At 46.8% G+C, this 24,903-nt stretch overlaps 2 protein-coding genes across 4 annotated transcripts in view; one reads left to right on the top strand and one right to left on the bottom strand.

The window, feature by feature from the left end:
- Positions 1–6,586: 6,586 nt before the first annotated feature.
- On the top strand, positions 6,587–10,705 carry nkx1.2lb (NK1 transcription factor related 2-like,b). The gene is made up of 2 exons (XM_029257020.1): positions 6,587–7,034; positions 9,793–10,705. The coding sequence occupies exons 1-2, from the start codon at positions 6,587–6,589 to the stop codon at positions 10,563–10,565; spliced, it is 1,221 nt and encodes a 406-aa protein (XP_029112853.1). The 3' UTR covers positions 10,566–10,705.
- Positions 10,706–16,057: 5,352 nt separating this feature from the next.
- uvssa (UV-stimulated scaffold protein A) overlaps positions 16,058–24,903 on the bottom strand; it is a 37,290-nt gene continuing 28,444 nt past the window's right edge. For 2 of the 3 annotated variants that reach the window (XM_029255805.1, XM_029255808.1), the window contains exons 10-14: positions 24,141–24,263; positions 23,425–23,608; positions 22,750–22,861; positions 17,361–17,547; positions 16,058–16,423 (exon numbers count right to left, since the gene is read on the bottom strand). In XM_029255805.1, the coding sequence (XP_029111638.1) occupies positions 16,330–16,423; positions 17,361–17,547; positions 22,750–22,861; positions 23,425–23,608; positions 24,141–24,263 (700 nt within the window). In that variant the 3' untranslated portion in view covers positions 16,058–16,329. Of the gene's footprint in view, positions 16,424–17,360; positions 18,201–22,749; positions 22,862–23,424; positions 23,609–24,140; positions 24,264–24,903 lie in introns of those variants that run through there. The other variant, XM_029255811.1, reaches the window with a different exon arrangement.

The raw sequence follows: 24,903 nt of genomic DNA, 5'->3' as shown, positions 1-24,903 counted from the left end.
ACACACCCAGGACGGGACGCCAGGCCATCGCAAGGTACTCCAAGCAGGACTCGAACCCCAGACCCACCGAAGAGCAGGACCCGGTCCAACCCACTGCGCCACTGCACCCCCAAATAGAAAGAACTAATGGAAATAACCAACTGACTACAAAAGTTCAAAGAAAGTCAGTGTATCTGATTTGATAGTAATCTGAGGGCAATGAGAGCAGTGGTTCGTCTGGGGCGTCGAAACTAGACGAAATATTGGACATCACACTAATTGGATGAGTTACATATTCAGCTGCTAATGTTCACATTGACATTCTGATTAGATACTCAGAAATCGTTGCCTTATTGTTCAATCGTTAGCGGATTAGCTACACAACGAACAGCCGCCCCTAACCGTATTTTTGGAGTCGAGACCGTCATTCTTTGGCAGACAGCGAGAAAAAGAGACTTGTGAAGTGGAGGGGGGTCTGGATCCGGTGCACCCTTTGGAGTTCGGATCACCGCTCAGCATACAGAAGGCCTCTGTTTGAGTCCCTGCTGGATTCTTTGCGTGGCACAGTGGTGCAGTGGGCAACGGTGATGCCTCACGGCTCCTGGGCTGTGTCTTCCGACGTGGAACACGTGTTTCAGCACAGCGGCTCTTGGCTTTTTGATACTCAGTTTACAATTTACGGAACAAAAAACTTTGCTATGAATTTTATCTAAAGCGTGTCTGAAAAAAATGAAAGTCGTGTGAAGCACAAGTGCAGTAATGTGCTATAGTTTGCCATGTCTCTATCCACATCTCTCCGTCTGTTGGTGTGCTATGACGTCAGAGTGTTATTTTAAGAGAGTGGGATGTTGTGGCAGGTGTGCAAAATTCCACAGCAGTGTGTGCCGGCCATATTGGGTATGTTGTTTAATTGAATGATTGCAGGGACAGCAGAGCAATTGGCAGGAAAAGTTTAACTGATGGGTTTTTTTGGGGGGCGGGGGGGTGGATCTCTGTGCATTTTGACAGCAGTGCAGTTTTAGAAAGTTGTTCACAATAAAAGTTCAGCTGATCACTGCTTGGCTTTTTGCTCATCCTATGGGGAACTGATAAAAATGGGAATTACCGCAAAGCAGTAAGTGTGTACATGTTAGTGTATTATTTTGTGCTGAAATGATGGGTTAGTTATAAAGGTGTTTTACAGTGTTCCAGCGATGTTTGGGGAAATTTGCAAGTTTTGGACGGGCTGGGAACGCATTATTGTTTTTCCCCATTGAAAATAATGGGAAATAGGCTTTCGGGATCCAAAATTTCAATCCTCGGAACAGATTTCGTAACTCGAGGGATGCCCGTATTGCAGTGGGAGCACCAATATTTGTAACAGTAAATTAGCAAACGTACTGTATTTGCGCCACAAAAATCAAAACATATCACTTCGCTTTGCAGATGAGGTTTTATGAACTGCTCCTTATTTCAGAATGAGGGACACCTGATACGACTCATGGTTCACAGCAGTTGCCACGTGCAGCAGTGCTCCACTGACCCCTCATTCCTCATGTGTCACTCACATGTGTCCTTAACTGTTCCCTCACCTCTTCATTTGATCTGGACTAAGCACCACGATGACATTTCATCCTCCTACGGCTCCTATGGAGTCTGGCAAAAATGTAGCATTAGAAATATAATATTCATGTAACGATGTGTTGTGATTACTGAGTGCGTCTATAACCCCAAGCAGCAGGAACCAGTGTTTCTATTTTTTTTTCCTTACAGACCAATCATTTCCCTCCTGGTCCTTCCCTCTCACCTCTTTTTTTCGCTTCACACACCCCCCCCCCCCCCCCATCTCTCTCTCTCTCTCTCTCTCTCTCTCTCTCTCTCTCTCTCTCTCTCTCTCTCCAAAGGCATTGGTTGTATATTTGTTCCTTCACGGCTCCTCGTCCTTAGATTAGATTTCTCCTTTCTCATTACCGGCCTTAATAGACCCTTCAGACCTCATTCCAGCCTCAGATATTATCTGACCCGTATAATTAATTAATTATAGCCCAAATATTATAGATTATTAAAAATAGCATAACTAATAGTGTAATATCTCAAGCTGTCGAGTTTAATAGTCAACATTGTCTTGGTTGGTCTTATCAGCGCGGGACACCCGGTCAGAATATTGATTTCTGGTCATTTTAGCCGTCATCTGCCATCGCGATGCGCCAATTGTCACTTTTTAGCCAGTCGGAGCTCATTTGAAATCGTTCAATCGGAGGCGCAGCTCTGAGTCACAAATGATATTTTCTTCCCCCGTTAAAATACACCATATTTTACTTGGAGGGGAAAAAAATTGACAAGGAAACAGAGTCGTTTGGAGCCGCAACTCGGGAAGCTGGAATTTAGGAGCGATCCTGTCATGACAGGCGACAAAGGACTCGCCTCCCCCCTTATTTTCTTCTGTTTTATTATTTACTGTTTCATTTTTATTTATTTTTTTTTTTTTTTGCGATGCGCTCCTGTGCTCCGCATCATTTTTCTCCCCTTCATTCGCGTTGTTACAAGCTTCAAGTTCGAGTGACAGACAGCGGGACTTCGCAGGTGGACACGCTGCCCTAACTGGTACTGTGCGGTGAAACAGGGTAGAAGCGGGTAAATACTGTAATTGCTGTACAGCACTGCCGATAATAGTCCCCGTGAGTGAGACAAGCTGCGCGTCTCACCTTCGGCACCAGGAGAGTCTCTAATTATGATCCATCTGCATGATGGCATTAATTTAATAACGGAAGGGCTGCGCGCGGCGCGTTCACCTTAATTAAGCTCATTACTGGGGGCCGTTTCGCTGATTTACATCTTTTCGTCCGTAATTACGTGTGTGTGTGTGTGTGTGTGTGTGTGTGTGGAGAGCCCACCGCTTCCCCCCTACAGGTACAACATGGTCCTCGAGCTCCTGCGAAATCAAACACCTGGAACAGCTGTATCTCACCTGTACTGCTCCTCCGCACATGTGTCTGCTGTTTACTGTCACTTTTACGCCGTTTAGCCCCATAATAACCCCGCCCCCTTTTTCCTAAAGAGACGTCCGAAGAATTTTTTTTTTTTTTTTTAAATTCGAGCCGTTGTCTTTTCTCCAACCTTCTTACGATGTTAAGTTTTCGTATTCCAAATTACTTACACTGATTTACCTTTTTATACAGCTGGCTAATTTTTATTACAACGCTGAAGTATCTCGATTGAAGGTTCTGCGAGGAGATTCGAACCCGTGTCCCTCAACGAGAAAGGGGCGGCGCTGACCGACTATTGTTATATAATTTTTTGCTAATAAAATACATCGCACGCTAGTTATATATTTGCATATTTCCTCAAATTCCTGCTGTCTTCTATTTATAGGGAAACGCACAAGGCACGTTGTACACGCCAGCTATTAATATTAAAATATAAGTGAATGTTTCCATATCCGAGCAGCCGGTGTGAAATGAGGCCACTTGTGCGCTAATTGCCTCTTTTTACTGTAATTTGGACCATGGTCAATAGTTTCCCCTTAAAAATTGTGAAAACACTATGAAAAGATGAGCGGACCTGCGCCGTCTGGAATGTTAAAAAAAGTTATTAATTGTTATAATTAATAAGCGCACGTGCTCCATTAGTGCAATCTTTGTGTTTCACCATCAGACTGGTCTCGTCCAGGTCCCGAGCTGCGGTTCTGCTGCCCCCGAAGGGACTGACACCACTCAACTGGTCCCTGATCCCTCCTTCCCTTCCAATTAGTTATTTAGAAAAGCAACTCACCGCCCCCCCCCCGCCCCCCCCCAAGTCCCAGCAAATACCGCCAAAAAAAAAATATATATATAATCCTAGTGTGATTTGGTTTTAAAAGCCGGAGTCAGTGCTACACGCGCACACGGGGGGCTGGGGGGGCCATGAAAGCCGTGTACCGTTAGCACCGAGATCATCTGACAGCGAACGGTTGCAGGATCCAGACCCGCCGCGAAGCTCCATGACACAAATTTTCAACGGCGGAAAGAAGCTGCGACCCCCAGTTCAGTTACTTTTCGTTGAAAAAATATATGTTTCGCCGAGAGACTTCAGATGTTTCACCCAATTTGCAATGTTGTGCTGGAAAGCCTGGTCCATTTTTATTTTTTATTTTTTCTACGTTGAATTGATACATTGTTACATACACGGTGGGGGGGGGGGGGGGGGAGGTGTAAAATACGTAAAAAGGTAACAAATACAGTATCTTTCTTTTCGTTCTCTTTTTTATTTTTTACTAAGAACTCACTTCCGGGACTGCATGGCCTCCTAATAGGCGCGATGAGATGGAGACATTATTTCGAGTTCCAGTGACTCTGACGGTTGTCACGCGGAGATTAAGTAAGATATTGGTTGTCACAAGTGATACAGCGGAGAGGAGAATCAATGGAGGCGGCGGCGGCGGCGCGCGGGACGGAGCGGAGCGGCCCGCAAAGAGCCTCAATGAGCTGACCTGCGTCCCATGGGCTCCTCCTCGCATTCATCACATGCATCATCGCACTCATCATCGCAGTCATCGTCTTCATCTCATTCATCACTAGAATTTAATAGAAAGCGTTGAATCCTACTGTACTGATACTGTTATTCGAGCGCGGCACCACTTACTTTTGTAAAAATAGGTGTGTGTGTGTGTGTGTGTGTGTGTGTGTGTGTGTGTGTGGGGGGGGGGGGGGGGTTACAAAACGTTTTCATTGATTCGCTCGAACAACTTTTATTTGCAAACACGTCTGAGGGACGATATTAAAAATCGAACGCGGTTTTTTTAAGGTGAACATCGCTCTTTCAAAAATGTTAACGGTGCTCTTTTTCATTCCCGCAATGGTTCATGATCTAAAAAAATTTTAACTATCTGTGAATTCGTCTTCCGAAAGCGCGAACATACTATTAACATATATTTAAAAAAAATATATATTTTTTTTCCGTTTGTTTTTACCCGCCCTGAATGTGATGTGAGCGGCTCGAGAGGGATAAAACGTTCATTAATGCAGCCGCTCTGGAGCGATTGAACATATACAGTATTACTAAAATATATAAATAGGGCTTCATATATCAAAAACGGAGAGATAAAGAATGGCCTAGAAAGGCCATTAAAGGCTTTGTAACTAAGGACACTGATGGGAGCCGATTAAAATCTAATAGCTATTACATTAAAGAGTGGAGCGCGCGCCTGCTGACGTCCCCAGAGCTCTGGCCTCCCGGGGGGTTCGCATCCCCTCTCGCGGGCTAATCGTGTCCCCATCCCGTGGCGAAATTACCCCTGATTGTTTTACCGATTATTTTGCCCAACTTTTAATCTCTTCTTTCCAAAGGATCATTGGCTGCGTTAATTGCCGCCCTCGTGTTCGTCACCGGCGCTGCGGCGCGAGCGAAAATCGCCGCACTTTTCCCCTTAAATGAGCCTCATTCTCCCCGCACCGGACGGAGAAAAAAAAAAAAAAAAAAGCTTCATATTAATTAAAAGGTCTAATAGGCAGTTTGCAAATCAATATGTCGGGAAAAGAATGCGGACGGTTAAATAAGTAGGACCGTGATAGTTTGGTTCACAGGAATTAAATTATCTGCGCGCGTCTCGCTACATTAAAAGCGTCCAGTTATGCATAATCATCGTGGCACAATTGCAGTGATAATCAACGACAAAAACAGCCTCGGTGACAACGATAACATTAATAAAGCGGCATCAGCGACGCCGCTGGAATTAATAAATAAAAAGTGCTGCGCGCGGCGCGGCGCAATAAAACAAAAGGAGGAGAAGCCGCTTTGCGAAGGCGCGAGAGGAGCGCGCGAGGTCCGCTCGGCGCCTCGTGATCGTGTAATTATTTAAAGAGACGATCATTATTGCAGCCGCACCCCCTCGCGACCCCCGTCCAAAAACGAGAGGGGGCGGTGGGGGTGGGGAGAATAAGCCTATTTAGATGCTTTCCAGTCGAGTGGAGACCCGCTGGAACAGAGCTGACAGCCAAGTATATCATAAAGTACATCATCCCTCACTGGGCGCGCGGCCCCGCTCCCACCGTGCGCGCGCCCCACATTACAGGCTATTAGAGGCACGAGATTAATTTGTAGCCAATTACAATCCACCGCTGAATATGAATGCATAAATAAGGGAGAGCCTCTCTCCCTTTCTCTCTCTCTTGCTCTGTGTGCGTGTTCGTATAAGCGTGTGCGCGCGCGCGCGCGCGTGTATGTGTATGTGTGTGTGTGTGTGTGTGTGTGTGTGTGTGTGTGTGTGGAGGGGGGGGGAGGTGAGCGCGCGCGTAGTGACATAAATGGTGTAGGGTCCTGAGGGGGCGGTTAGAACCCAAAAAGGTGAGGAGCGGGGGACGTCACAGCATCCACCTGCACGCGCCGGACCTCCATCCATGAGGAGCGACTGGAGCGACGCGGGCCTCGCGGCGGTGGACTGAGCGGCGCGCGCGCGCACAGGCACACGTGCACGGCGGCCGTTTCTGCACTATGCGCCTCCGCGTGTTTCACTGCTTTTAAACGTAGAGCCGAGAACAGAGCCGTCGGCCCAGCGGCACCTTCACCCCCACCCTCACCCCCACCACCCCCCCCCCCCCCACAACGACGCAGCTGGAAGAAGAAGCGCTGCTCGAGCCGCCGGTGCGGAGCCATGAATCGGGACAAGGTGCAGCTGCCGGGCGACGGCCCTGTGGTGGCCCACGCGCCCGGCGTGACCGCGCAGCAGCCCCCCGTGGCGGTGAGCGCCCCCGAGGCCGCGGACGCCCAGAGCGGCGACAAGCGACTGTCGCTGTCGGGGAGCGACGTGTCCTCCGTCTTCTCGCGGGACACGCGCGACAAGCACGCGCGGGACAGCCGGGAGAACTCGCCGAGGCGCGAGCCCGCCGTGGTCGCGGCTCCGACCGCCCACCGGACCACCTCCTTCTCGGTGCTGGACATTCTGGACCCGAACAAATTCACCAGTAAGAAGCAGGCGCCCAACAGGACGTCCCACGGCTACTCGGCGGGCGCGGAGAACAGGGCGGCCGAGGACGCGGCCGCGGAGCGCAAAGCGTTCGCGGAAGAGTACGAGGGCTGCAAAAAGGGCGCGGGACTCTTGAGTAAGTGTCGCTTTCGATGATTTCATAAACACGCCAAGATGCGGCGCTGCGCGTGGAGCTGACAGGACTTTTTGCGCATTTCAGCTCCTTTCTTTGTGTGTGTGTGTGTGTCTTTTCTTTACATATATATATATACATATATCATATGGCTCATAATCATATTCGTCGTGCGTAAACGCCTGTTCCATCTATTACCATCGACGAGGATATCGGACTAGTTCTGGGGACCCGAGGTGTGAAATGGTCACTTCGGGGGCACGTGCTTCATGCCCCACGGCCGCGCACACGCTGGACGAGAGAAGGAGCCCAGCTGTGGACAGAAGGGGGAAAATGCGAGTCCGTTGAAAGGGGGTAAAACGCGGTCGAAACGGACGCGCGATCGCGCATTTCGCACTTTTCACCCGACGAAAGGGCACTTTGGGTCATTTCGTTTGTCGCAAATCGCGGAGAAGCAACAAGTCGACGCGGCTCTTTATTGGAGGCTCCTCGGTATTTAGAAGAAAACTGCGCACCAAGAGAAACAGGGAGTTCAAAGCTCGATTAATGTTACGCTGCTATAAAACTTTTCTAAAGCTCCTCATACTGGGGGAATATTACCCCCCAAGAGCAGTAAACTTGAACGTACAATATTACAATTTCAGCGCACGTTTTTGTTTTTTCTTAAACAGAGTTACAGATGAGTCACAAAAATGCTACATAAAATTAGTGACACATCTGGGAAAAAATCTTTTATAGCGCCTCTGTTATCAAGTAAATTCCTGGAGACTAAATACAAACGTACATTATTAAAATGTTAACAAAACTGCGCACAATTCCAAACGCAAATCCACGGCGCGCGTGCATTTCATAATGTGGGTTTGTGAAAAGTGAGCTTTAAAAAAAAAAAAAAAAAAAAAAAGTAAGGAAGGGGCCCAAATTATCACAAGTGTGTGCCATTATTGCGGCGGTAATTGACTTTATATTTGCTCGCGAGGTGTGCAGAGGGACTCTCTTCACTTTGTCTCGCCCTTTCTCTGTCTCTTTCGGGACGAAACAGACTAATTGTGACAAAACGCTGCTTATCGCGGAAAAAAGAAAACAAAAAACAATTAAATTCTTTCGATTACATTTAAGGCGAAATGTGCTTAGCAGCGTTAAAGAGGGGGGATAATGAGTGCAATGGCCCTACAGAGACGCGCAGGACGGCCTGGTCGATATCCTATTATCGAGTGGTGCGTATCTCTTTCAGGCACCTTGCAAACCGCCGCCCAACATCTAAATTATAGGGTCAAAATTCAGATAATTACTCGATTAAAACCTATTATACTTATTAAGGGAGGCTATTGATCGACGGGTGTCTGCTGTCCAGAGAGACGTCAGATGGTGTTAGAAATAAAAACAAGACCCTTTCAGCAGGAACACGGCACACACAGTGGCTCTTGTAATAATACACAAAAAGCACGGAATCGTGTGGCTAAATCACTGCTGTTAATTTATGAGGCTCGCGCATCGGTTCCAGTCCACCGGCCGTGTTTATAAATAATCATTTTTACGACGTTTTGCCGTTTTATGCAGCGCGACGTCCTTAATGGAGCGACTCGGAGGGGGTTCGAAAAGGTAACCTTCCGACAGCACTAACCACCGCGCCACCTGCTGCCCCGCATTTTTTATTTGCGCCAAGTCACGCAAGAAATGTTACGAAGCTGCACGTGGGAGCCGCTTCGTACCATGTTTGGCACCGGGGGGGTCTGGAGATGAGCTCAAATCCCGGTTCACGGTTGGCGCGCGCCGCGGCGGAGGACGTCCGGTCGAATCAGCGTTAAACGGGAGGTATCGATCCCGATCGCTTGATTTAGACCGCCGGGGCGACCGGATCTGCGCGCGCACACCAAGGTGCGCTGAATGTCCGCGTCCCACGCGCGCGGACACTTTATTAATCCTTTCGTTTGCCGCATCCGTAAAGAGACACGTCGAGTTGTGAGCGGAGACCTGGACCCGAGTTTATCGTGAGGAAATGGAATGAGGGAATTAATGAGATAGCAGCTCAAATACCTGGACGGCATCACTTATAATTATCAAAGTGGTTTAATAAAATTGCCGAAAATTAAGACATAACGCACGGGGTGCACCAGAAAAATCAGAGCGCTCAACAAACACACACGTATATACAGTATGTATGTATATATATATATATATATATATATAATGTATCCATTTTGTATCCATGATCTATCAATGTATTTATTTTCTATGTAAATATTATATATATAATATATCCATATATATATATACAGACACATATATAGATACATCAACAGTCGTGTTTTTGCGAAATACCGCACACGAAGCTGAACAAACAGCAGTAACATGATTCTGTGCACGCGGGTCCGAGGGACACACCGGGGGTCCGTCCCGTTTCTACTTTGCCAGAAGTGGACGCGGCGGAGGACAGAGGATGAGAGAGACATTTTTTGCGGCGCGTGTCTAGGCGGAGTTTCGCTTTTCTGCCATTAAGCTGTAAAGATAAAGTCCCACGAGCAGAGTAAAGTGACACTAATGTGTCCAAATAAATTCCGTGAATAATCTCACCTTATATCTTACGAGGGTCTTTCCCGGAAAGTGCAGTTACACAATGATGGCGCGCAGTCAGTCAGCGTTCGTGGAGAAACGCAGAAGAAATGTGGTGTCCGGCACACACGTGTTTCTGTGAAGGATGAATTTGTCGTTGAATTCGTCGCTTTATTTTCACACATTTTTTTTCCCTCCCCCTCCCCCCCAGAGGACGCCTACCCCTACGGCTCGGACCCGTGCGACAAGGACTTCGCGCGCGGCCTCCTGCACGCCGACAGCGAGCCCCACGACGAGCTGTGCAGCGAGGCGAGCAGCGGCGCTCTGGCCGCCAGCGGGGACTCCGAGCTCGGGCAGCCCGAGGACGACGAGTCGGGGACGCGCGGCTCGAGCCCGGCGCTGCAGCCGACGGCGGCGGGGGGGGCGGCGGGGGTGTCGGCGGCGGCGGCGCACGGCGCGCAGGCCCAGCAGGCGAAGCCGAAGCGGAAGCGCTCGGGCTCCGACTCCAAGTCGGGCAAACCGCGGCGCGCGCGGACAGCGTTCACGTACGAGCAGCTGGTGGCGCTCGAGAACAAGTTCAAGTCCACGCGGTACCTGTCCGTGTGCGAGCGCCTCAACCTGGCGCTGTCGCTGAGCCTCACCGAGACCCAGGTCAAGATCTGGTTCCAGAACCGGCGCACCAAGTGGAAGAAGCAGAACCCGGGCGCGGACACGAGCGCCCCCAGCGGCGGGGGCGGCGCTGGGGGCTCGAGCGGCGCGGGGGTCACCGGGGGCGGCGGAGGCCTGGGCGGCCTGAGCCCGCTGAGCCCGTCGCCCCCCATGGGGGCCCACCTGTCCATGCACGCGAGCTACCCGGGCCACGCGGCCGGCGGCCTCGTGTGCCCCACGCAGATCCCGTTCCTGCCGGGCCACGCGGTGCTCTCGCCCTTCGTGCTGGGCTCGCAGACTTACCCGACACCCGCCTTCTACACGCCGCACCTGTGAGCGCCGCGAGCGCGAAACCCCGCCGGTTGTTTTTTTGTTTGTTTTCTTTGTTTGTTCGTTTTTTTCTTTTTTTCTTTTTCCCAAATCAAATTAAACGCCCCCACCGCCTCTTCAAAAAAAAAAAAAAAAAAAAAAAAAAAAAGTGCGAAGACGCGAGCGGAGAAAAAGACGGACCCCAAGAAGCGGAGCCTCTGAGGCTCCATGGGGACGCGCTGCTCCGGGCTCCGAGCCCACAACCGCCCGGCGTCTCCCGCGGACACACACGGCTTGCGCGCGCCCAGAGGGTTTTTACGAAGAGAAGGAGCGAGCACGAGGTCTTCTTAACGGGCCCTTTTCTCTCGGCGCGTGTGTGTTTATTTCCTTTTCCCGCGTGACGCCTCTGTAAAGCCCCGCATCTTGAACGCAGTTTTTTTTCTAAAGATCACGTCAGTGGAATGGATAAAAATGACGTTGACATGTACAGTAAAAATCACGCCGTTTAGAACGTTTATACACCATTTTACATCTGGAATGGCTTGTAATACGTACACGTATTGTTAATGAAAACTGTGAAAGATTTGTACGATAAAAGTGTAGAGAATGTTTCCATTTAGGTTTATTCCTAGGGTATCGTGACTTTAACGCTGTATATTTTTGTGGACTATTTTGGTTTGGATTTTCCACGAGGGAATTTTCCGCAAAAATAAACTGTAGCCGAATATCTGGAAAACAAGTCTTACTGTGAGCTGCAGAAACGAAGGCGCATCATCCATGGAAGCTCTTGTATATTTCTTATTATTCTCACCGAAACTGTACACTAAAGTGACTCCTATTTGAGATGGATCAGAAGAGCACTTATTAAAATAAGGAAACTTAAATAAATGAACCTGTTTAATATGTTGTAATTTGTTCATTTCTGTCCTGGTTTTGCAGTCGCGGTTTTAATTTACTTGTCATCGCCGCGCCTGACAGTTCAAAGGAAAAACAACACAAGTAAAAAGCATAAACTGGTTACTTTTAAAATTCTTATTTTTTTTTTTCCCAACGAGCTGTTTGTTTAATTCTGTTCCAGTAAATTATGTGCCTGTATATTTTCTAAGACCTCCTGAATTAATTTTTCACCTTTCGATTTTTTTGTCTGTGTATAAATTAGATGTAACTCGCAATATTTGTATTGTTCCTGTGCAAAACAGGTTTGGATTTATAAAGCATTAGTAAATGTTACAAATAATAATTTTTTTAAAATGTAATAAACGCACATAAAGGAATGTGTTAGCAAAAGGCCGCTAATTGTTTTTCGCTTTCGAAATTTATTAAATATTACTTAATGTTACGCATTTCATACAACTTTTCAGAAGGATAATTATAGAGAAACTAACATGTGGAAATTGTGATGACGAAAAAACGGTGACAGTAAATTAGACGCGTTAAGGAATTGGAATTGTTGGTACTTTCATTGCCTCCCTGTCTATTTCACACTGGTGTAATATGCTAATTATCTGCAGTCAGTCCGTGTGGTTAAAAAAAAAAGATATTGCCAAATATTTTTGTACCTGAAGGCATCTGAGCCGTGGAGGAGTTGAACAGCGTTTTTACCATGATGTTATGATGTGAATTGATACGAGTTGAAGCGGGTGTCGCGTTCGCAGCCCGTGCGTGTCGAGCGCGCGCCGTTAACGTGGAAATAACGGTCGGTGCTCCTGTTCCGCCCTCACAGCCCCCCACGGGGGGGGGGGGAGTCTTTTCAATAACATCTTGCGCGTGTCATAGTACAGCACATATAAATAACTGCGGATCAGATCTTTCTAGTTTCAGGTACATTTAAAATGATCGACGCAGACAAAACATATAATCAAATATCACTTTAATAGCATTCGTTCCTTGAGTTTAAAGAAATAAAACATTTAACATGAACTTTGTTTCGAAGTCGATCTGATGCAAAGTGACACTGTTTCCACGGACCTCCTGGAAGACGAGCTGTTTTTTTTTTATTAAAAAGCATCTGTAAAATTAATAAATGTGATGTTCTGCAAAATGCAAAAACGGCGCGCATTTTTATAAACAGATATATTTAGAAGGTTTAAGTAAAATGATTTAATGTTTTAAAGAGATCTGATAAAAGAGATTGATGTTATAAATAAATATATTCGTATTAGATACATAGTTAACGCTGCGCTGTTAGTTACTTTGTATCGATTCTTATATATTTTTGTGCAAAGATGTGTCAGCTGGTGAGTGAAGACAAAGACACAAACACAACCGTGTTAATAACCGCCTTAATAACCGCGTTATTAATTTTTTATAAATATAAACGTATATTAAAGTACATCAATTCTGCTTATTTAATGCTAGATGTTTCGACGCGCGTTTTAATTCGTTTAAACAACTTTTTCGTAGCGTATTTTAAAGACGGTTTTCAAATTTTCTGTTTTCCTCGTGTATGACAACACCCTGCTGTAACCTGCTCTCCTCATCCGTCTCCTGTTCATTTTTACTAAAATAATTGACGGATTATTAATGTGGCCATTTTTTGCCAGACGGGACATTTACTGCTGTACGGTCGTTCTCATGAAGAAATACCTGAAGCGCGCGTGCGTTTATATATAATATAGTGTACATACCTACTGCAAATATGTACGAAACACCTTGTATGTATTATACATTTTCAGCACAGTTACACATAATGGGACCTCACACACACACACACGCGCGCGTGCGCTCCTTTTCTCAGCGATAGGTAAAAAAGATAAGTGATGCTGTATAATTAGAAGGGAAATATTAAGGAGTCCAGTAAGGAGAAGGGAAACACTGCGGCGCACAACGACGCGCGGGAGCGGAGGGGTCACTTATGGATCATTAAAGGTGTAAAGTAAACAGCTCAGTGAATTTTTCTCTCCTTCACACTTTTGTTTATCTCGGTGCTCCGTGGAATTCAGTCTGAACTGAGTGAGGAACCTTTTAACTGCTGACAACAACACACAAAGACTGGACAGTGTGAACCCACCAGTATCTGGCTGGGGAGGAAACTGATGGTCCTTTTGTTGGTGTGTTGGTGTGTGTGTGTGTGTGTGTCTGTGAGAGAGAGAGAGAGAGAGAGAGAGAGAGAGAGAGAGAGAGAGAAACACTGCATGGAACTCGTCTTTTCAGTTACTGTGGCTCTTTCAACACACCTCAGAGAACCTACTTTGTAAGAATAAGTGGGTAAGAAAATTATATATTACTGTAGTAGAACTGGACACGGTTGCCATGCGAGAAGAAATATTGAGCACAAATGGGTTATATTCTCTGACTGTAGTATCAGAGGTCTGAAAGTGTACCCAGGGACAGAGAAGATCCCTCCTGGGGCAGGACACCATGCTGTATTCACTCTGATGTAAGACCCTCACAAGGACACAAAAATCACAAACCATCAGAAAGTTCACATCTGACAAAATTATCATAGGATTACAAATTCAGTATCATGCATTTCATAAACCTTGCAAGCGGTGGAATTTGTCTTATGAATGTGACAGAATGGGGGGGGAGTGGGAAACCCTTCCATTACAGTATGCAAATTAAAATATTTTTGTCAGACACACATAATAAGAAAGATTGCGAGATGGACACATGGCTCTACTGTTCTCAGCGTGATTGTTTCAGCTGAAGCTCCCAGGGGCGGGATGCAGGCTGCAAAGACAACATCAGTGCTGAGAGGACTCCCCCTCAGTGTTTACAGCATCGTGGGTAACCCTCTATATCACACTCATCATCAGAGAGCCTGAGACTGGGACACGGTGACAGTCACACTGAGTACTAGAGTAAGCTCACAGCTTCACCACTGTACTACAGCAGAGGCTGCTGGGTGCAGCACCCTGCATGCTGACCAGTTCAGTGCTCAACACTTGATGATCAAGTGCATAATAAACAGATGCAGCTGATTACATCGTAGTCACTCCATTGTGAGAATGTGGATGTTGAACGGTAAGAAGAAGCCAGAATGAGAAATTCTAAGAGGGGCCGAGGAGGGAGCCTTGGTGTACTTTTAGTCAGTATTTTAAAGGCAACTGTATTTAAGACTATTAGCAAGGAGTCTCTTTTGTGAGGGTAATAAACAACCTGAAATTGAACTATTTCAATAAAATGACTGAATACAGTTTCCATCCAGTTCAATGCCTACTGAAGCAGAAAAGCTCAGCATCCCAAGGCAGGGCTCTGGAATCCGCAGTTTACATTTCACCGATCCACTTCCTTCATGAGTTCATACATTATGAATCTTTTTTTACAAAAACATTCAGTGAAACACTACTAATGTTCAGTGCATGTGTAAGCACACAGCCAATGTACATCTCATTGCCAACAATATCTAAGCAGCACAATAAAAAGTGGTAATTAATATTTACCTTCTAACAGTGTCCCCTCATTATATTTAATGTGAACTCACATGCAGAGCCACGGTATGTTAATCTGAGGATCCAGATAAATGTATTGTTTGTGTACCTTTGATAAAAAAAAATAAATTGTGTGTGTGTGATCAAGATTCGTCTGTCCTGCATTTTATGCACGTACTCGAGCGATGAACATCGGTACATCAAGTGGAAAGTAACAAACTAGGTTTACTTAAGAATCACATGTCTGCAACTATACCTCTGTCTCAATGTAATGCACAAATTGTATTTTCTCTGAGATGTACGTCGCTTTGGAGAAAAGCGTCTGCTAAATGAATAAATGTAAATGTTCACAAACAAAGTGGTAATAACAGCATTACTATGTGTATGTCACAATTTTCTGTATTTTCTCTTATCGACAAATTCTGGGAAGCACAACACAGCTTGCAGTCTAAATGTCATATTTCCTTAATTAGAGCTGAGCCACGTGCCACTCGTCTCATTCCTTTTTCCCAGAGGCAGTTGGATCCGAGTACTGTACACAAACCAAACAAACCTTTATCTCTAGCACAAATGCATTAACAATTTCGTTCAAAATGACCCTGGTGTGTGAAATAGAGCGGCATCTTATGCAAATAAACGGAGGAGTGTAGGCGATGTAGCAGTCAGAGGTGCCGCCTTGCACTTGAAGGACCCAGGTTCGAATCCAGTACAGTTAATCAAGGCACTTACTCTGAATAATACAGTAAACATTACCCAGCTGTACGAAGGAGTAAATCATTGTAATTTGCTGCAGGGAAAAACATCAGATAATGTAATATATGGTTAAAGAGCAGCCAACTAGCTGAGCAAGTGACACCGGAGCCTTCAGCTGATCAATAGAGCTCAACAAGTGAGAGCCTGTTGGTATCCGGTCCAGCAGACAGCAGCCACGGCTCTTACCTTCTTTTTAAGACAAAGCCACTAAAGTGGACACTGAGTGCGAGCTATAAGAACACCTTCGAAATGGAGCCATCCCTCAACTGAAGAAATGAGTTCAAGTGCAAATAAAAGGAGTGCTAAAGTACGGCCTGAATTAGGCAGTGATAGAGAAGATCCCTCCTGGGTCAGCACACAAGACAGTATTCACTCTTTAATGCTACAAATGTGGGGAAGACCTCAATAAGGATGTAAAAAAATGACCAAACACAAGACTTCACACTGAACAGAATTATTACATGATCATACACAAAGTTATTTAAATACAGAAATTGAGTATTTTAAAAATCCTTTCTTATGCAATGATACCAAATGTTCATTTTTGTTGGACAAGCACAATTATAACTGTACAAGACTGACGTGCGGCCCAGTGGGAAGCGGCTCTCTCGTTCACAGTGGAAGATGGTTTCATCCTGGCCGTCCCAAATTGGTGTTATTGCAAGTTAATTCAAGGCATAATTAAACTGGTTGGAAAACTTCTCGTGTTTCCTTTTGTCCAGTCGGTTCATGGCATCTGTCACCCGCCGTATGGAACTCCTGCAAGAGCAAAGGAAAAAAAGAAAACAAATGTGTATCTGGTCTTTCCTGCGGTGGCGCAGCTGATTTGACCGGGTCCCGCTCTCTGGTGGGTCTGGGGTCCGAGTCCGGCTTGGAGTGCCTTACGATGGACTGATGTCTCCTCCTGGGTGTCCCCTCCCCCTCCAGCCTTGTGCCCTGTGTTGCCCGGTTAGGCTCAGGCTTGCCACAACCCCACTTGGGACAAGCGGTTCAGCCTGTGTGTGTGTGTGTGTGTGTGTGTGGTGTTTTTCCTGTGTTTATACACCTCTGTTCTACTGTATGTATCGCTGGATATTTCAGACAGCCTTAGAACCAGCTCAAAGGATGTGAATCCCATTATCTGGAGGAGCTCGTCACACCATACAGCCCACCAAGAGTGCTGAGTTCCTCCACCTCCGGACACATGGTGCTCCCTCTGTCCCTCAGAGCTGTTGAATCCCTTTCCCCTTACAGTTAAGGCTCTCAAACCCATGACTTTTACACCTGCTTCTCCCCTGATTTCCTAACTGCTTTATAAACTTGCATCACACCACCTGTCACCATCACCTCTGTGTTTCCTATCAGTTCCGATTGTGTCCCCTCATCTGTAAAGTTTCTTTTGCTGTAAAATACACTTCTCTTTACTCTGAGTTGCACATTTCTTTGTATGAAAGCATCTGCTAAAATAATAAATGTAAATTAAGCTATTTATTTTCCCTAAACCATTTTGCTTGACCTTGTGTTCCTTGGCAGCCCCCCCGTTCATACCCCATTCCTCAACAGGGAAAGTGAACACCTGCAATGCCAAAGACAACCATGAAAACATATTCATATTCCCATTTTACATTGCATCCGCCATAAACGAAAAACAGACGAGTCTAAATAAGATTTACACGAGTTAATCCAGGCACTTCCACAGAACTCATAACCCACTCACTTGTTGAAGACCTTCCTCTCGAGCCTTGAGCGGGACGTGTTGGCATCCTGCTTCAGGTCCGTCAGGTTGGGGTACTTCCTCTTCTTCCCTTTGCCCTTGGAGCCTTTCTTGCCAAAGGTCTTGGAAGAGCCCAGGTCCTCTCCGGTGGCAGCTTCGATGTCCCGCATCAGCTCAGGGTCCCGCCAATCTGCGGCCGGTGTTCATGTCGGCGCAGTGAGACACTTATCCACAAGGGCAGCGGAACAAAATTCGTCCACAGCGTTGTGAGGCCCTGGTCAACAGCTACAGGAAGTGTTTAGCTGCAGTCGTTGCAGCTAAAGGTGACAGAACCTGTTACTGAATGTGAAGGGGAAATGACATAAAAAAAGTACCGGTGCCACTTTTTCGGCCTCAGGCTCCACTCATACGCTACTGGAACGGGTAAAAATATCTCATCAGATTTCACTTAAAAAAGCCGAACGAACGGCGACAAATACTCTTCCGCAGCACTGTACCTTAACACACACCAACCCCTAGAGCGGACCCACTGTACCAAGCAAGGGGTGAATTCACGACACCGGACTATCTATTCACACCCCCAAAAACAATTCATTCCATATTTACTGGAAAAGAACTTGAGACATATCTGGGTCCCCGGGATTTGAAAAGCAGACTCGTTTTTGTCATGTGTTGTACTGGGGTGGTGTAAAACCCAGTGAAATGAATCAAAGCAACAAACAACCGTGAGCTTTGAGGATGTTTTGAAGCGTCCTGTCGGTTCGTTGTAATTGCAGGAGTGCATTTTCAGCCATTTTTAGAAAAGTTACCCGTTTGTGTCTGACGTCCGGCTGTTGCCATCACCTGCCTCCCAGATGATGTCATGTGCGGGGAAAAAAAAAACAAAGAAAAAACAAAGTGGTGCGATATTAGCTACAAACGAAGTCGGGTGCCCGTTTCCTGGGGCAGGGGGCTGAAAGGCAATCCCTTCATTACACGAGAGCTGTGATTCCCCCCCAACCCCACTTACGGCGTGCCCTTTGCTGGGGTCCATTCCCAGCCCTGCCATCAGAAAGGGGCTATTATTGTCCTAAGCCGGGCGAAGCCCTTGAGCCGCCCAGCGTCTCTGTCGGCAGAGCAGCGGCCCAGCTGCGCCCCCGGCTCGGCCCACACACCGCACGCACTCCGCACACGCAGCTGCAGACCCACCGCGATCGTCGGCCGTGTTTAGCTCAGGTGATCAGGCTTTACTCAGCTCCAGCAACACAGTAACGCCATATATGAGCTACCCGAGCTCATTCCTCCCAGGGGCCATCAGGCTCTATAACGAGTCCCGTCGGCGTCCCACCGCTATCGAGCTCTCGCTACTTCTTTCCTTGCTCGCTATTTGCACGACCGTCCTTTTTTTGCTCTTTTCTCTCACCACGTTTACAAGAGTTTTTACCACCAACTCCTACTGTAGCCTTGTGCAGTCTCCGCCGGGATCACTGACAATCGACCCGTCTACGTATCCACTAACCCCTCGCAGGGGGCCGCCTGCTGCTCCTCGGCCGCACAGGAAGACTGAAGGAGCCGGGGGCAAAAAACACGAACCTTCCGAAAGGCTATTTTGTACCTGCGTTTCGTTCGTCCTATTTCTTCATCGGAGCCGCGTTTTACTCGTTTACCCTATTTCTCCTGCCAACAAAGACGTCAATTAATGAGCTGTCAGACTGTGTGTGATGCCAAGGACTCGCTACCAGCTACCAGCTGCCTCACAATTAATCATTTCAATAAACGGGCTCCTTTCCCAGAAAACCTTTCTGATTTCAAGGTATCGATTATACAAAAATGCTCAGTCAAACTAAGTAATATTCACCAATAACATCCTGAGAGTGCAGTTCTTGTAAAGTAAGAGAACATATGAGATTTTTGTTAGACTTAACTGAATGCTTTCTAATGTTCAGAGTGTAAAGGACACAGTAAACTGCCAGTATACCGTGTTTACTGTTTTAATACGTATTTTTACAAACGTAAATAATGTGTGGAACAGCAGGTGTCATATTGGTCACAACTGTCCCCATTCCAATTCAGAGGACATGGGCTGTAGCATCATTAATCAAGGTATTTACCCTAAATGAGTACAGTACAAATTACCCAGCTGTGTAAATGGTAAATCAGTGTAAGTAGGGTAATATTTTGTTATTTTTGTGAAAACTATTAAATGAATACATATAAATGTTTATATATTTGCAGCAAATTTATTCATTCATCTTACATGTTCCTCCAAAGCAACTTGCAGCGTCAAAGTCCCTACAATTACACACAACTGGGTAATTTTACTGGAGTAACTTTGGGTAAGTACCTTGCTCAAGGGTACTACAGCAACGGATGAGACTTGAAGTGGCAACCTTTGGATCCAACATGACAATCACTACGCTACCAGCTGCATGGCAGCACACTGAGTTCACGACGGACATGGTTTAACTTTAATGTTAAACATGGTATTATAAAGTAAAGCACATGAAAGATGCACTTGACACTTTAGCAGTTTGGGAGCACGAACAGGATGGAGAACAACACACACAACTGGACATTTTCCACTCAGCCTTCTTGGCCGCTCTGGGGGCCAAACTGCTGAGAAGAAAGACTACAGGAACGTCTTGAACTAAGGCCACACACACAAACACACACTCACACACACACACACACACACACACACACACACACACACACACACACAGCGGGAAGACACAAAGAGTGTGTTTGAGCAAAATAAAGAAACAATTTAAGAGCCTTTGAGCACAAATCAATAAGCCGGTGTGAAGGAGGCCAGTCGGGACCCGATGATCCGGGCCGGCTCTGTCTGGAGTGGTGGAGGGCGACGGTGCTCGGGGGGTCGGAGGCCGGGGCCGAGGCCGCGCCGCGGGATCAATACCGCACTTACAAAAGACGCTATTTCACAAGTGAGTGGCCAACAGCGGCGGTCGCCGGCCTGCACTCACACCTGTCTGTTAACAAGGCGCGGGCGGAGGAGCCGGCGGAGCCAACGGAGCCAACAGCCACCTGGCGGCCGCCACCCAGAGGTTAATGGGCTCTTGCAGGCGACCGAGGGGAAGAGCGGGTGCCGCCCACCCTGCCACCAGTGTATCGACAAGCCGGAATTCATCAGTGTATCTTGTGCCAGGCCGAGACACGGCATCTGTCTGCGCTGTGCGATCAGCAGCTTGGGGACTTCTCTCTTGAACCCGGGCGGATGCTGTCTTACAGCAGGTCGCTTCCCCGGGGAACATCCCTCGAGAGGCAGCAGGTGGCATAATGGTTGGAGCTGCCAGATTGTACGCACAGGACCGAGGTTCGAATCCTACCTCCTACTGTAGTACCTTTCATTAAAGTACTTGAGGGCAAAAGGTAGCGTAGTGGCTGGAGCTGTGCCCTTTGGACACCAAGGTCATAGGTTCGAATCCTACCTCCAAGTGTAGTACCCTTGAGTAAGACGCTTACCCTAAACTGCTCCAGTAAAAATTACCCAGCTGTATAAATGGGTAAATAATTGCAAATTGAGTAACAATGCAAGTTGCTTTGGAGAAAAGTGTCAGACAAATGGAATGTTGTGTACTTACCCTGAACTGGTACAGTAGAACCTGCCCAACTATACACACACACACACACACACACATCATCTGAACTGCTTGTCCCATACAGAGTTGTGGGAAGCTGGAGCCTAACCTGGCAACACATGGTGTAGGGCTGGATGGGGAGGGGACACACCCAGGATGGGATGCCAGTCTGTCACAAGGTACCCCCAAGTGGGACTTGAACCCCAGATCCACCAGAGAGCAGGACCTAGTCCAACCCACTGTGCTACTGGGCCTCCCCATTACCCAACTATATGAATAGGCAAATCAGTGTAAGTAGCTTAATGCTATAAGCCACTTTGGAGAAAAGTGTCAAATAAGGGAGTAAAGTGCAACTTATTTGGGGAGCTGAGCTGCCAAGGGTAGTGCCTTGGGTGGCATGGTGGCATAGTGAATAGCACTGCTGTCTCACAGTGCCTGGGTGGTGTGAGAGAATGTGGGTTTGATCCCTGCTCAATCTGTGTGGAGTTTGCATGTTCTCCCTGTGTCTGTGTGGGTTTCCTCTGGGTGCTCTGGTTTCCTCCCACAGTTCAAAGACATGCTGTTCAGGTTCCCCCATAGTGTGTGAGGGACAGAGAGAGGGTGTGTGTGTGTGTTGCACTGATGTATGGATGAGTGACCCATTGTAGTGTGTATCTAGCAGTGTAAGTCATCTTGGTGAATAAGGTGTGTGGGCTGATAACACTACATAGAGTTCATTGGAAGTTGCTTTGGAGAAAAGTGTCTGCTAAGTGAATAAATGTAAATGCCTTAACCACCACCCATCCCAGTGATGGAGCAATGAATGCAGTTATCAACTGACATGTGCAAAAGTGTAAAAAGATCTGAAATACACAAGCAGGAATCCTGGAAATGGGCAAAATTTATCTTCTTTCATTATGTAGCTCATGTAACTGAGTTTGGAAACCCAACATATCTCTCTCTCCGTTGCTCTCACACACACAAACATACACACACAGATTACAGCCACAAATACTTGTGTTTTGTTTGTATTAAATTGTGCTTATTTGTTGGATATATAGTGCACTTTGTTTCCCAAGTTATGCGTTGCATGTTTTTACCATGGTCACACCATGGTGCTGTGAGGCTGAGGTGATTTGCTCTGGATAACAGGGTATAATAAGGGGGTGATAATACAGCAATAACAATTTTACACAGTTGTAAACTCAGCTGTACACACAAACTCTTCGGTGACATGCGAGTGTGACGACCCCAGACTGCAGCAGTGTTTCCGGAAGCGAAACGCTGTAATATTTGTTCATTCTCACTTTTCACACTTCCATTCGGTCATTTGGAAATAATGAGTTTTTTTTGGAATATTTGTAAGTGAACACCTTTGAAGAATTCAGTGTTTCGCGTCGCAGACAAACAGATGAGATAGCAAAACAACATTCTCACTGTATTGTTTGTTCATTTCGCCACTCTGTTCTCCAAAGTGACGGTGGGTGATTATTAACTACTGTTTATTAACTGACACCTTTATCAAAGGTCACTTACAGTGTTGGATACACTGCACTGCAGTAAAATGCCTACAGTCATTCACACAGCTGTACAGTAGAGCAGCATCACACACACAGGGCAATTTAGCATCTCCAGTGGACTGTGGGAGGAAACCAGAGCACCGGGGAGGAAACCCACACAAACTCAGAGAGAACATGCAATCTCCACACAGACTGAACCCAAAGTGGAGGAGCTGTGAGGCACCAGTGCGACCCTGAGATGCACTGTGCTACATGCACACGACCGTGTAGAGAATCCACCTCTGTGACAGTACAGCTCAACACACTGATGCCCACCTGGCTGCTCTTCCTCCCTCCTCATCCTCTCCTGCTCCAGACGGGCAGCGTCCTCTGGGTTCCTGGGTCGGCCCAACTCGTCCCGAGGAATGATGGGCCCGTGGAAGGGACACTGGATCAGAAACAACACTCTTGACCACACGCACTGAGTCACTCGAACCCTTCTGGTCCACACACTACAGCGAATGTGCCTGTTGACGGCCTGCTTCAGAATTGTCACAAGTTAACTGCTTTGCTAAATACACTGGTAAACTGAATAGTGTGACTTTTTCATCTGGATCTGGTGTTCCAGCGAAAGAACCACTGTTTGTTACACCAATTCGGTGTCGAGGAGGTTAACCATCGCATTGTCCCAGCAGTCCCCTCTAGAGTAGCTAGGGCAGCAGGTGGTGTTCTGGTCAGAGTTGCCAACTTTAGAATCAATGGGCCCAGGTACGAATCCCTGGAGGAAAGTGTCAGCTAAATAACTAACTAACAGATATCTAATGAATGCAGCTGGGTAATTTTTACCGGAGCTCTTAATTTACTTTACATGTAATCGTTTAGCCGACGCTTTTCTCCAAACTGACATACCACTCAGCGTGAACAAAAGACCAGGATAAGTACTTTGTGGGGGTAAGGATTGGAACCGGGGTCCTGAAACCACCGTGGAGAACACTGACAGACAGGGCTCACCTTGACGCGGTCCTGCCGCTCACACAGACTCCCGTTGGACATGGGCGCCCCGCACTTGTGTTTCACCGGCTGGAAGCTGCCGGAAAAGGTGATGAACCTGGACTTGGCCTGGGCGGAGAGCTCCTCGTTCTCCACCTCCTCCTCCACCTCATGGGGCACCCAGAACTGGTGCTGGGAGGTGTTCCTGCGTGGGGGCGCCGAGAACACGGCTCGTGAAATTGAAATGTTGCTTTGGGATCTCTGCCAATTATAACGCAATTACAAGCCAATACTCAAAGCCCCAAGTGTTACACACAACACACACTGCAGCCATATTTACACCTGTCACTGCTGACAAAAGGGTGAATTCAACGTGTAATTAATATGTAGACAAGATGACAGGCTGCTGTTTACATGTTTATGCTGCTACCCCAGTACCAGGACACAATTCAGTGTCTCTCAATGGACAACATCGCCCTCTAGCGGCTGCAGGAAGAAACTGGGCTTCAAAAGTCACTGTCAATACTTTGTCTTTAATTAACTGTCACAGCAGCAGAAAAAAAGAGCAGAATTTCCTGCTATAACAGAGTCATAGTGATGTCGTAGAGTCCGGCTCAAAGATGAGTGGCGCTGACATGCGGAGCGAATCCCCTCTACAGGGCCGCATGCTGCCGACGTGCACAGGGAGTCCAGCCGAGAGACAAAACACAATAATGGAATACAGATGTAAGAAGTACTTGATTATTTTGCCGGCGGTCGGCTGCTCCTCTCCCCAGTAGTAAAGGTCCAGGCCAAAGGGGACGACCGGCGCTTTGCCCCTCTCCTCGCTCGGCATCTCTTTGCCGTTTCCGCAGGGGCCACTGGGGAGAGAAGGGGACATGGTGGAGGACAGGAGCAGCGTCTGTGCGTGCGTGTGTGCGTGTGTGCGTGCGTGCATGCGGTCACCACGCTACAGCAGCACTTTGCTTTACGCACAGCTAAAGTTCACCAGTCCCCAAATTCTCCACATAAAGTCACAGAGCTCAGTAGAATAACAACACAGAAAATACCGGAAAACATTCACAGAACTGGATATGATTCTTCATTTTCCTTCTGAATAAACACAGTTCATCTGTACATCCCAACCTGAATTAATTCTTTAAAAAAAAAAAAAAAAAAAGATAAGCAAAATGGAAAATTTACTAATTTTTGAAAGCAATTCACTCACATAAAACTTTTAATAATAATATATTGCAATATAATATAGTACATAAGAAAAATATTATTTAACATAGACTGTTATTCTGCTACTGCTATTTAATTGCTGTTCAGCTATTCGGCTATTAAAAGTGCAGATTTGGTAAGGATGTGTTGCAAACACTGCACTGCCTTCCAACACAGCATCATGATGGTGAAATTTTTCTCTCCAGTGGTGTTTAATTGCCAAAAAAGGACACTATTTCAATATTTAAAGTGATTTCCAAGCATACAACTCTAAACACACAAAAATTATTTTAAGAA

Source organism: Scleropages formosus, chromosome 1, assembly GCF_900964775.1.
Source record: "Scleropages formosus chromosome 1, fSclFor1.1, whole genome shotgun sequence".
NCBI lineage: Eukaryota > Metazoa > Chordata > Actinopteri > Osteoglossiformes > Osteoglossidae > Scleropages > Scleropages formosus.
The sequence above is the reverse complement of the archived record's forward strand: the minus strand, read 5'-3'. Positions and strand labels throughout refer to the sequence as shown.

Bases quoted from the DNA above. Each gene is read 5' to 3' on its own strand.
- nkx1.2lb (XM_029257020.1), top strand. From the start codon at position 6,587: ATGAATCGGGACAAGGTGCAGCTGCCGGGCGACGGCCCTGTGGTGGCC. The intron at 7,035-9,792 runs GTAAGTGTCGCT...CCTCCCCCCCAG, and splicing joins AAAGGGCGCGGGACTCTTGA to AGGACGCCTACCCCTACGGC.